We start from the raw sequence: 12,385 nt of genomic DNA, 5'->3' as shown, positions 1-12,385 counted from the left end.
TTGGAAAGATTTACTAAAGCCCTCAACCATTGCCTTGCTTCTTGACGAGTTCCCTACACCCTCTCTCGCATCCGTACGCACTGCCAATCACTGCCTGATCACTACCTGAGACGCTAAGAAGCTCTCAAGGCTTTCCCTGTCATCCTCAGGGGATGACCACGTTTCTCCTGTCACCATGCATGCATCCTAAAAACACCAGGTGAGGAAGTGCATCTTGGTGAGGGGAGGACCTCGCTGAGGCACCTCTGTGCTCTTGGAGGTCTAAGCGCTTGTGCAAGGCTCCAGGAGGAGTTCCTTTGGTGCCCACCTTTGTATTGCAGAGGGATGGTGTGCAGAGGGCAGGGAATGAGAGAGGACTGCTCCCAGAAATGCCATGGGAGGGGAGGTCCGGTGCTCAGGGAAAGAAGGATGAAGGGTGGATACTCTGGGTTCTGGTCTTTCTCTTCCCAAGTCACCACTCTGGGTGACAAAGCTCTGCTTCCCTGGCAATGGCCAAACATCTGCCTGCCGAAGGAAAACTTCATAGCTCACTTTGGGAGTCTCTGTGGCGCAATTGGTTAGCGCGTTTGGCTGTTAACCGAAAGGATGGTGGTTCGAGCCCACCCAGGGACGGCTTCCCCTTTCCCTGCCCCCCCTTTCCCTGCCCGTGCCAGGGGGCTTGCAACTACATCACCTTGCAGCTGCCTTCCAACCCAAACCCTTCTATGGCTCGAGAAAAAGAGGAGCCCATTCAGTCCCCTCAGCAAAGGCAGACCATGGAAAACAAACTGAGAGCAATTCCTTACTCTCTTTTGCTTGCGCACGCACCTTTGCTTCACTTATTAAACTGCCTTTGTCTTGACCCATGACTGTTTCTCCCTTTGCCCTTCCAATGCTCTCTCCCATCCAGCTCAGGGGCACTGAGCGAGCAGCTGCCTGGGGGCTTAGCTGCCAGCTGGGGCCAACCCACCCTGTGATTTGCCTTATTTCTACTGGCACTAAGAACAGCAGCAGTAACATGCTCTAAAAGAAGGTCTTCCTCTTCTTGATGATGGTAAACTGTATTTCTTTGATGTTTCTCCTTTCCTTCATTCTTCCTTGGCAAGATAGTTATAATTTCTCAGTAATATAGTCTGGCATGAAGTTGTTAGAACAATACTTTTTCTCTCCTTTCTAACTGTTATCATCTAATGGCAAGACCCCTCAGACAGTATTGTCCCTAAATCATTTCTTTCCTTCCCATTTCCAGTCTCTGTGTCTGTGTGTGTGTGAGGAGATGTTTATCGTGATTATCACATCCCTGACCAGCTTGTCCTTGGTTGCCAGTACGGGATCCAGGTGAGCACCCAGGGCCTTTGTTGGCCCACTGGGCAGCTGTATTAAGAAGTTGTCCCACGGTGCTCCAGACTGTTTGCACCTTGTTTTGCCTGGTCCGTGGATGCCAGGGCACTTACAGTCCCCCACAGGAACTGGCTCATTGCCCTGCAGACTTCCTTGGGCTGCTGACAGAAGACTTTTCCTCCTTCCTCACTGTCGTGGTTTAGCCCCTGTGCGCAACTAAGCACCACACAGCCACTCGCTGCCCCTCCCCCCCCACCCCCCGGTTCCATGGGGGAGAGAATCTGAAGAGCACAAGTAAGAAAACTGGTGGAGGACCCCGGGGTGTGCAGGTGCTTGTGATGTCATAGGTGCCTGAGTAGGTGACAGGGCAGGAGCCAGACGTGGCTTCCGCAGGGGCTTGTGATGTCCCTGGTGTCCTGGTAGTTGTTTGGGTAGGAATGAAGACCTGGCTTTTGCTGGTGCCTGTGATGTCAGTGGTGGCTCTGCAGCTAGTAAGGCAGGAGCATGCAGCTGGCTTGTGCAGGTGCTCGTGATGTCATAGGTGTCTCAGTAGGTGATAGGGCAGAAACAGGCCCCTGGCTTGTACAGCTGCTTCTGATGTCACTGGTGGCTAAGTCCCTGGTTGGGTATGAATGGACACCGGGCTTCCGCAGGTGCTTGTGATGTCACTGTTGGCTGAGTAGCTCTTAGGGCAGGAGCAGGCTCCTGGCTTCTGCACCTTTTTGTGATGTCATAGTTGACAGAGCAGGTGATAGGGCAGGAGCAGGCCCTGGCTTGTGCCAGTGCTTGTGATGTCACTTGTAGCTGAGTAGCTTTGAAGGCAGGAGCAGGCCCGTGGCTTGTGCAGCTGCTTATGACGTCATGTTCACAAATAGTTGATAGGGCAGGAGAAAGTCCCTGGCTTGTGCAGCTGCTTATGATGTCCCTGATAGCTGAGTAGCTGATAGGCCAGTCTGCAGCTGGCTTGTGCACCTGCTTGTGACGTCACTGGTGGCTCTGTAGCAGTGGTGTCAGGCGCATGCAGCTGGCTGGTGCGGGTGCTGGTGGTGTCACAGGTAGCTGAGGAGGTGATAGGGCAGAAGCAGGCCCCTGGCTTGTACAGCTGCTTCTGATGTCAGTGGTGGCTAAGTAGCTGATAGGCCAGGAGGATGCACCTGGCTTCCGCAGGTGCTTGTGATGTCATATGTGCTTGACTGGGTGATAGGTTAGGAACCCAAGCCTGGCTTGTGCTGGTGCTTGTGTGGTCATAGGTGTATGAGTAGGCGCTGGGTTAGAAGGAGGCATCGCCAGGTGCCTCATCACAGCTGTGTCTCCCATAGCATCTTTGTTATAAAACGGCGTCTCCTTCGTGCACTGCCTGAAGACTGGGCGCTTCATCCAAAGCTGGTGACAAGACCAGGCATGAGCAAATGCTCCCCAAAGGAGCCTGTTGCTCCATGGATTCAGGATCAAAGAGCTCATTGTCCTGTTGGTGCCTGTCAGAGACTGAGTGTTGCATTTAGGACTTACCCATCGGTGTCTAGTGAAAGTGGAGGCGGTGAGCAGTCACCGAGTCACTGAGGTACATACCCAGGGCTGTTCCACATGGGACACACAGATGATGATGTCCTTAAGGAGGGGAGTCTGGAGCTGCCTGGAAACCCCAGGGGTCTCCATGGATGGCACGGGCCTGTGGCGGGCAGTGACTGGAGCACCATAAAGTGAGAGATTGCACAAGGTGGAGTCCCTCAAAGGCAAAGTACTAAACCCAGGCGTCTACAGGGAAACAAGGACTCTGCTGTCCCAGAGGAGGAAATGGGGCGCCAGCAAGCACAAGGAAGGGAGGCAGGAGAGTCATTCATGTCACCCACAGTCGCGACTGAACACTTCCTCTCCTTGGCAATGCACCACAGTCCCTTCAAGCACCTTCCACCTCCACAGACCCTTCGGCAGGGGGCTTAGCAGCAGCGATCCCCACCCAGGTCCCAAGGGCCAGAAGGGAGCACAAGGAGAGAGCCAGGAATGACCAGAACGATCGTGGAGAGGTGAGATGGGATCTGATGTGGGCTAGAGTTTGCGCCAGAGAAAATGCCCATGTTCAGCTAATTCAAAACTTTCTAGACCATGGATACCCTGAAGCATGCTTACAGTGCAGAGCCAGGAGATCTTGCTCCACCAGGCCTGGGACGTGGCATTTCCCACTCCCCATCCCTTTGTGCCATCGTCCCTCATGAAGAGGGACATTGAGATGGAGGCTGGCACAGTGTCAGGCCTTACACTGTGGAAGCATGACCCAGCAGACCTGTGAATTTGCTGCTGTCCCTTACTCAGTCCATGTGCCTAGCACATGTCCTTGGGACAGCCTCCCCCACCTTGTGTGCTGGCTCTAACCCCCAAAAGTCACCCCCCATCCTGGCCCTTTGTATTTTTCATCTGTTGTGCAGACCATGGCAGGGGGATGTTTCCCCAGCCCTGAATGCATCCTGCACCACGTGGTGCCTGCACACTTGGGCTGGGGGGCCACATGTGGGGCAGCAAGGCTGTGCTGGTGCAGGGATTAGCATGTGAACATGAGCCACACTGCCAGGACATCCCCAAATTACCTTCAAACATCACCCCACTCACTGCAATGACTCTGGGATCCCAAGAGGCACCGTGAGTTGGAAGCATAGGGTGGGCACCACAACCCCAGCTCTGCCAGCAGACCTTCTCAAGCCAGAGCTGCTCCCAATGGTTGGGAGAGGACTCATGGCTGCTCACAGGGTTGGGGGTGTCTTGGGGGCTGCAGCCACCAGCACCGCCTGCCAGGAGCTCCAAGACACAGCGGCAAGCGTCGGTTCCCGGCACCACAGCTCACAGTGCCTCCCCTCCTATGTGACCATCCTCGCTCAGGAGCACCACTGGGTGCGAAGGGGAGCTGCTTGTTGTAGTAGTCACTTTAGCATTAGTAGCAAGGCTTGCTGAAGTCTTAGGCCACAAGAACTTTCACCCAGATCCACCGACCGTGCACTGCACTTTTACTTGGCCCCCAAAACCCGTGCAAACCAGAAAGATGAGGAGGCTTCAACCTTAGCAGAAGCTGCGATCTTAGAGATAAGAGAAGATCGGCCTGCCAAGAGACAATGAAAGGGCCCAATGAAGAATGGGAAGACCCCAGACCCAAATACTACTCTTGGTCCGAACAGTCTCCTGAGGGGAGGGGAATTTAGATACCTTATGTATACCTTAGATATACCTTACAGGGTCTAATTACCCAGGGATTTCTTTGTTCTGGGTCCCTCTCCGGAGGCACCCAGCTGGAGCTGTTTTCACTGCTGTACCAATAAATTCGCCTGGCGTGTGTCGTCTCGGAGACTCTGCTTCGGGAAACCTAGGGTCGAGCCAGAGGGGAGAGAATGCACCCGAGAGCGAGTGTATGTGAGCGAGGAGTTGAAAAGGGGCACCCATCAGCTCAGTGGAGCTGCTGCTGCAAAGGGACTCTGGTCCTAGTGGTTACAGTCTCGAGTGGTGTGTGTGCGACTCCCTGAATGGTGTGTGAATGCTCGGGCAGCGGCTTCTCCTTTAACACTGCTGGAGCTCTTCTCTGCTGACCCCCTGCCATGGCCCCTTCTTGTGTTAAAAGTCACTGTTGCGTAGGAGTCTGAGGAGTGGCTGGGGGGGGGAACCCTCCCGTTGAGTCACGAGGTTCAGACAGGACCCCCTTGCTTTCTGAACTCCTTCTCAGAGAGGAGTCTAGGTGCGGCTAGGTCCAGTCTTAGTCTCAGACTTGGTCAACAGTATATTTTCTAAGGACGGTATATGTAGCCACCCATCAGAACCAACATTTGCCTGTCAGAGCCCTCTCAGGGCTTTCACTGAAACAGCTTCGCAAAGTTGATAAAGGTGGCAGCGCTAAAGTAATTTGACAGCGTTCTAAGTCCAGTCAATTATTCCACACCCCTGTCTCCGCCCTGTTGCCAGCTCACAACCACTACCACAGTCCTTCTGCAGTCTATGCCTCTGCTTGGAGCTGGCCAGCGTGGTGTGCCTGCATGGCCCTGAGGATCCCAGAGAGGCTGTGCTTGGCGAGCAGGTTGTGACAGTCCTTGGTCTGAGTAGGGCCGATGATCTGGTTGGGGACCATGACGGAAAGGAAAGGACAAGAGATTGCAAGGACAAGAAGCAGGAAGGGAAATTTCACATGAGGTTAAGGAAAGAAAAAGTTATAGAGATATATTTGTATAATCATGAGAGTGGGTCAGCACTGGTTCAGGGGCGCAAAGATTTTCAAAACTCACCTGGAGAAAGCATTGACCAATCAGATGTAACTCTAAAGTTCTCCATGCTCAGAGCATATCATGGTACTGGAGACCTCCAGAGGTCCCTTCCAACTCAAATCCTCAAGGAGGAAGGAGCTGGACACAGCAGTCAGGGTAGGGGATACTGCTGTGTGTTGAGGCATTGCTGGCATTTGTAACCCCTGGTGCACCTTTTCCTCAGAGTTACACGGTGAATGAGGTCATCCTCAAAAGGAGGCCTCTGCTCCATGGGCACCGGGAGTCCCACCAGTGCGGGGAAAGGACAGAAGAGTTCTCAGAAACACTACCAGGCATTACACCATCACAGAATCACAAAATAGTTGGGGTTGCAAAGGGTCTCTGGAGATAGCTAGTGCTCCCTTGAATCCTAACCCATAAGCTCTCAGCTGGCTCCTCACCCATCCCCAGGCAGATGTCCAGCCACTTCAGCTGCTCTCTCACATAAAGGGCAACTCCCCCTCCTCGTCTTGCCATACAGTCCTTCCAAAAGAGCTGTACCCCTCTGTGCAACACTCCAGTCGTGGGAGCCATCCCGCCATGTCCCCATGATGCCAGTAAGATCGTAGCCCTGCAACTGCCCACAGACCTCTAACTCGTCGTGTTGATTCCCCATCCTGTGTGCATTACTCTACAGGCACTTTAGAGAGGCACCCCAGCTTCTTGAGATCCTGGAGAGGGTTTGGCAGATTTCTCCCTCAAGGGGCCTTGTAGGCACTTCTTGCTTAAGAGGAAGACTTCAAAGAGCACTTTACAAAAAATGATTTTTTATTTTCATGGATACATTTTATTACTTTTCACTTTAGAGGAGAGCTGATAGCAGCGTTCTGCAATTGATATTGATCCACTGTGCCTCCTAAGGAGGATGGGACAGGCAGGAGAAGCAGTCCCTTGAGGTCTGAGACGATGCTCAAGCTTGCTCCTTCCCTCCCCAAGCTTGCCGTTTCTCTCATCACACACCTGGGACTTGCATCACTTCTCCTTCCATCAGACTTCTCCACTGAAGTCTGCAGCCGCATGTTACAGCTCCTTGGCACCAATACCCACCTGCCTTCCTTAGACAACTGGCTGCACACAGGCAAAGGAGGGTTTTTTTCCTCATTTTTGGGTGCAAAGTCCAGGTTTTCCTTCTTGGAAGTGGCACCTCTTGTTCTGACACCAGGCCTGAGCCCCTCTCATGGGCACAGCAGCAACTGGAGTAGAAGAGAGTGGGTGTCTGCTCCCCACCAGCGCCAAGCCTGGGAGCCACCAATGGCATGAGGAAATGGAGGCTGCTCACTCTCTTTTTCACACCTTGTGTCCCCAGGCTAGCAACCTCCCCTTGACTGCCTTACCAGCCCCACTCCCCAGGCCAGCATAAATGTCCTGCTGAGGTGTCTCAGGCACCTCACTAACTGGTGCCACTCTCAAGCCTCCCTTCCCAGTGACGCAGAGCAAGAAGAGCCCAGGCTTCAGGCACTGAACTGAGGAGACACCTTTTATTAAAGAGATGCTATTAGGAAGGCCAGCTCTGACACAGCGCTAGGCACATTTACAGAAGGCCTCTGGCTCACACAGCTCAGGCTCTTGCCTCTGGAGAAGCACGGTGACTCCAAAACCTGGTTTCCAAAGATAATGTTCAAGCAGAGAAGAAAAGAACCAAATAATCAAGCCTGGCCTGAGACAAACTTGGAATCGCCTGTGGAAAGAGAAGGGCAGCTTATTCCTGCTGCAACAGCAGACAGTGGATCAGTCTCTTTAGTGCCTCTTTGAGCTCCTGATTCCTCATGCTGTAGATGACGGGGTTCACTGCTGGAGGCACCACTGCATACAGAACGGCCACCACAAGATTCAGAGCTGGGGATGAGATTGAGTGGGACTGCAGGTAGGCAAACATGGCAGAGCTGGCAAACAGGGAGACCACGGCCACGTGAGGGAGGCATGTGGAAAAGGCTTTGTGGCGTCCCTGCTCAGAGGGGATCCTCAGCACAACCGTGAATATCTGCACATAGGACAGGACAAGGAAGAGAAAACACCCACAAGCTATGCAAAGACTGACCACAGTAAACCCAGCTTTCCTGACGTAGGAGTCCGAGCAGGAGAGCTTGAGGAGCTGGGGGATTTCACAGAAGAACTGGTCCACAGCATTGCCTTGGCAGAATGGAATGGAAAATGTGTTTCCAATGTGCAGCACCGCATTGAGGAAACCACTGCCCCAGGCAGCTGCTGCCATTTTGATGCAAGCTCGGCTGTCCATGATGGTCACATAGTGCAGGGGTTTGCAGATGGCTACGTAGCGGTCATAGGCCATGACAGTCAGCAGATAATACTCTGAAGAAACAAAGAAGAGAAACCAAAAGACCTGGGCAGCACATCCTCCATAGGAAATGGTCCTGGTGTCCCAGAAGGAATTGGCCATGGATTTGGGGACAGTGGTGGAGATGGAGCCCAAGTCGAGGAGGGAGAGGTTGAGGAGGAAGAAGTACATGGGGGTGTGGAGATGGTGGTCACAGGCTATGGCGGTGATGATGAGGCCGTTGCCCAGGAGGGCAGCCAGGTAGATGCCCAGGAAGAGCCAGAAGTGCAAGAGCTGCAGCTCCCGCATGTCTGCAAACGCCAGGAGGAGGAACTGGGTGATGGGGCTGCTGTGGTTGGACATTTGCTCCTTCCAAGAGTGCGTGACTGTCCAAGGAGGAAAAGACAAGTTCAAACAGACCTGCTTGAAGAAAACCCATTGCATGTGACACAGAAACTCTGCCCATTGCCTTCCTAGTTCTCTGGGGGACATTCTGTCAGGTGTCTAGCTGGAACTCCAGTTTGTGCTGGCTGCGTGTGCTGTGAGGATCAGAGTCCTCTGCCCATGGGTCCAAAGGAGGTAGTCCTGCTCTGCAGCAGTGTTAACACAGAGGTGGCAAAAAGCCTTTTGATTGTTGTTCCAGGGCAGGACGCCCTGAGCTGACTGAGGAGGGCTTAGTCTTGTCACCCAGCAGGTATATTCCTCTTGACCACCATGAGAGGTGAAATGAGGACCACGCCCAGCTGCTTCTTGGAGGCAAGAGGACAGTATTCATAGCCTCCTACTTTTCCTTCCTTGACAGATTTCAATCTACCACTATCAGGTCTCTTGCAAGGCAAGGAAAGGCAGGAGGCAGAGGTGACGTGGCCCATTGCAGAGGGCTTTATCCCTGTCCACACATCAATACACCGCATCCACTATTTCTCCAGGCACTGGCTGGATAACAGAGTGCAAGACATACCTGCATAGAAATGTAAGCTCCAATGCATACATTTTTCAAGAGGTGAAGATTCAGCAGTTTTACTGCCTGTTTTGCAGGGAATGAGGTTGCGTAGGTGAGTAGAGACTCTAGAAGAGTAGACTCGTTTAGGTACCTGTGTCTGGTGTTCATTGCAATGGTAGAAATTCTCAGCTTTTCCTTAGCTCTCAGGGTAAACACTGGGCAGTCCCTCAAGACCAAAAAAGCTCCCTGTAACCTAGTGCAGCCTCAAGACAGCGGGTGCGCTCAGTGGTCTTGCTCACAACTGCCCTGTGCTGGCACCTCTCTCAGCTAGAGGACAACTGCACTCAGAGCTCACTCTGCAAAGGAATCTAGACTGTGCAAAGAAGAGAGGAGTCCAGTTTCAGAGGGCAGATCTCCAAAGAGCTGTCTCGTTCTCAGCCCTGATAGGGAGAGAGTGGCAGGAGGGATGTGAAGAGGCTCCTGGCTCAGATGAGCAAACCAGGGACTGTCAGCTACCAGAAGGACCTTCCAGGAGAGCTGTGCTCTTCTGCAGCACTACCCATAGCCTGCCAGCACACGCCAGGGGGACAGGCAGGTGTCCTGAAGGTGGGGCTCTCTTTAAAAGAGAGTGGGCTCATTCCCCAACCCCACACACTGCATTGCCACAGCTCCACACTTTAGAAGTGGGGTTGGACATCTCACTGCCGTAAAGGAAGTCACCTGCATGGAAGGACTCTCAGGGCCAGTAGCTGAACCGCAGCTGAGCGCCCTGCCCTTTGTCCCATCGATCTTGAAAACAGGGACCAGAGCAGCAGGGAGAGATGGAGAAACAGGGATCATCGCCGTGCTCCTCCTGCCAAAGGAGGCATGGAGAGAGCGAGAGACAGGCGGGCTCTCAGGAAAGCCTTCCCCCGTATCAATGTCCGGATGGTGACATTGCCAGCCAGTTGCTGTCAGCCCCTTTGTCATGCAGCAGGAAAAGAGCATGTTGCGGGAGAGATGCACCTCTCTTCTGCTGGAGACCTAACTGCAGAGGAGGAGGCTCATGCCTTAGACCCCATGGCCTGGAGGGTAGAGCACTCTGTTGGGTGGGAGAGGAGACAAGGGGGGCCGTGCTCAGAGGCAGGTGTCTGCACCGGACAGGCTGAAAGGGCATCGTCCAGATCCCGTCTCCCACGGGAGATGGAGGAGCAGAGCTGTTTCTCTGCCCCTGTGCCTTTTCCCTGTCCATGCTCACAGACCCCATCCCACCCTCTGTGTGCTCAGTTCTGCCCTCCAGAAACCTCCCGGGAGAGAGGTTTTCAGGAGCAGCTCTGTGTTTGCAGCTGCTAAGGAGCAGTTCAGAAAAGCCCCGATGAGAAGGATGGCAACTGCCAAGGAGATGTTGGTGCTGCCTATAGGTTGGGGGGGCAGGGGAGGCTGAAGGGACTTCCTGAGGTTCCTCACACACCCCTTGATCTTTCAGAGTAACATTTTAGGAGTCTCACCCCCAAACCTAAACCCCTAATACTGTTTCCATCTCACTGTTGACAATGGGGGAAAACTGAAAAACAAAAAACCCCCCAAACCCCCAAAACCCAAACCCAAAAGCCAAAGCAACCCAAAGTCAGGCAAGAGCTTTCAGGTACCTGGTGACTTTACCTTCCCCTTGAAAAGTCCCCATCTAGAAATGGTTAGCTAGAGCTGTGAGCATCCCCATCCCACATAACACCCTCCGGATGGAAGAATGACCCTGCCCTGCCAGGGGTTGCTCCTTCCACCCAGACCTTCTGCAGTGCTGTGGGGAGTTCCCCTTCTCAATCACCCCTGAGAAGCTGTGAGAGCCATCCTGACAGATCCCATGCCCGTCAGATGTGGCAGCTTCGGAAGACGTCTTTGGGAACAGCAGCTGCACTGCCCTGCAGCCAGAGACTTACTGTGTCAAGGACTGGGAAGATGTCCCCAGCTATGAGCCCTCCTCCGTCCTCCCACCCCAAGCTGCCTTTTACTTCTCTCCGAGCTGCTCATCCTGTCTCGTCACCTGCAGGCAGTGCCCTGAGCCCTGCTGCTCTTTGCAGAGGAGCTGCTGCTGGACTCAGCTGTCTTTCTGCAGGTGCCATGCATCTGTTGCCATGAGCTCTCTCAGTCCCAGGAGCTTGTGCCAGCCCAGGAGCACAAGGGCAGCTGAAGGTGTGACTCTCTGTGCCCCACAGACTCCTTGAGAAGCTCCCTGGTGTCCAGTGCTGACAAAGCAGCAGGGTCCCTCCTGGGGAACCTTCTTGGAAGGAGGCTGAACTAAACACCTACATCGTGTCTCTAATCTGGGGAGAGAGCGGTGGAGCCCAGCCCTGTGATTTGTCCTTTCAGAGAACGGTTGACTAAAAGAGGTGACAAGTTCTCCCTCTGAAAACCCCTATTCCTCCCCAAATACTAGGCAGTGAGAGGGAGGGGTTTGTTTCCCCATGGAAGACAGTGATGCAAATGAGTCAATGCAGAAGTCAGACTTTGGTTACAGGCTTCCAGGCTCTCAGGTGATTCATCTCCCTCCAGTTCATGCCACAAACCCACAGGAGTTGTGATTCCCTTTCCCTCAGGTCAGGTGCGCAGAAAAGAGGTGTCTGCATGGGAGCTCCTTGACTAAGCTCCCACTAGAGTCAATGGAGATGGAGGGAGGGAGTCAGTTGCTCACGCAAAGCCACATGGTGACATTTCAGGGGTCTGCTGGGTTGAGCATGGCCAGCCACTAAGCACGCACCCATTTGTTCCCTTGCTCGCTTCCCCCCTTCCCCAGCGGCATGGGAGAGAAGTGAAAAAGCCCCCCTTCATCTGGGTGGACAGGGCTCTGAGCAGCGTGAACGAGTGAAAGCTGTCCCTGAGCAGTGGCAGGGGGTTGGTCAAAAGTGGTCAGAGAGTTGCTCTCAGAAAGTCAGTTAATGGGAAATATTCCAGCTGGAGGCTGGTGGCAAGGGGAGTCCTGAACAGTCCTGGGACCCATCTTGTTTAACATTTTTCTAATGACCTGGAGGTCTTTCTTGTGAAGTCTGCAGGTGATACCCAGGTGGTGGGACTGGTTGACACACCAGGGCAAGGCTGCCATCCAGAAGGACCTAGGTAGGCTCAAAGGCATGGGCCAACAGGAGCCTCATGAAAAGCAGCACGGAGAAATGCAGAGCCCTGCACCAGCGGTAGACTGAGCCCCTGCAATGGGACAGGCTGGGGACTACCTGGCTTGGGAGTAGCTCTGCAGAAAAGGTGCTGGAGTTCCTGAGGGCCATTAGGCAAAAGACAAGTCAGCACTGAGGAAGGCCAGCAGTGTGGTGGGCTATATGAAGAGGAGCATAGCCAGGAGATTGGGGATGTGTTGATCGTCCTCTACTCAGGACTCATTAGAGTACAGGTAGGTACTGCATCCAGATTTGTGGCCCTCAATAAAAGGGAGAGAGATGAGGAAACTGAAGTGAGTTCAGCAGAGGGCCACCAAGATGGTCTAGGGCTGGGGCACTTGCCTTCTGAGAAGGGGCTGAAGGAGCTGAGCTTGTTCAGCCTGCGGAAGGGAAGGCTTCAGGGGCACCTCAGAGCAGCCCATGGCTTTTG

The 12,385-nt window shown here is 53.6% G+C and overlaps 1 protein-coding gene and 1 non-coding gene across 2 annotated transcripts; one reads left to right on the top strand and one right to left on the bottom strand.

The window, feature by feature from the left end:
- The first annotated feature begins 538 nt into the window (after positions 1–538).
- On the top strand, positions 539–612 carry TRNAN-GUU (transfer RNA asparagine (anticodon GUU)). Its single transcript has one exon. It is a non-coding gene; the product is annotated as a tRNA-Asn (tRNA).
- A 6,681-nt stretch (positions 613–7,293) lies between these two features.
- LOC140645709 (olfactory receptor 14C36-like) lies at positions 7,294–8,232 on the bottom strand. Its single transcript, XM_072849175.1, has one exon. It carries the CDS (start codon positions 8,230–8,232, stop codon positions 7,294–7,296), a length of 939 nt encoding a protein of 312 aa, XP_072705276.1.
- Between the last annotated feature and the right edge of the window lie 4,153 nt (positions 8,233–12,385).

This window comes from Ciconia boyciana, unplaced genomic scaffold, assembly GCF_034638445.1.
Source record: "Ciconia boyciana unplaced genomic scaffold, ASM3463844v1 HiC_scaffold_37, whole genome shotgun sequence".
Lineage (NCBI taxonomy): Eukaryota > Metazoa > Chordata > Aves > Ciconiiformes > Ciconiidae > Ciconia > Ciconia boyciana.
The sequence above is the reverse complement of the archived record's forward strand: the minus strand, read 5'-3'. Positions and strand labels throughout refer to the sequence as shown.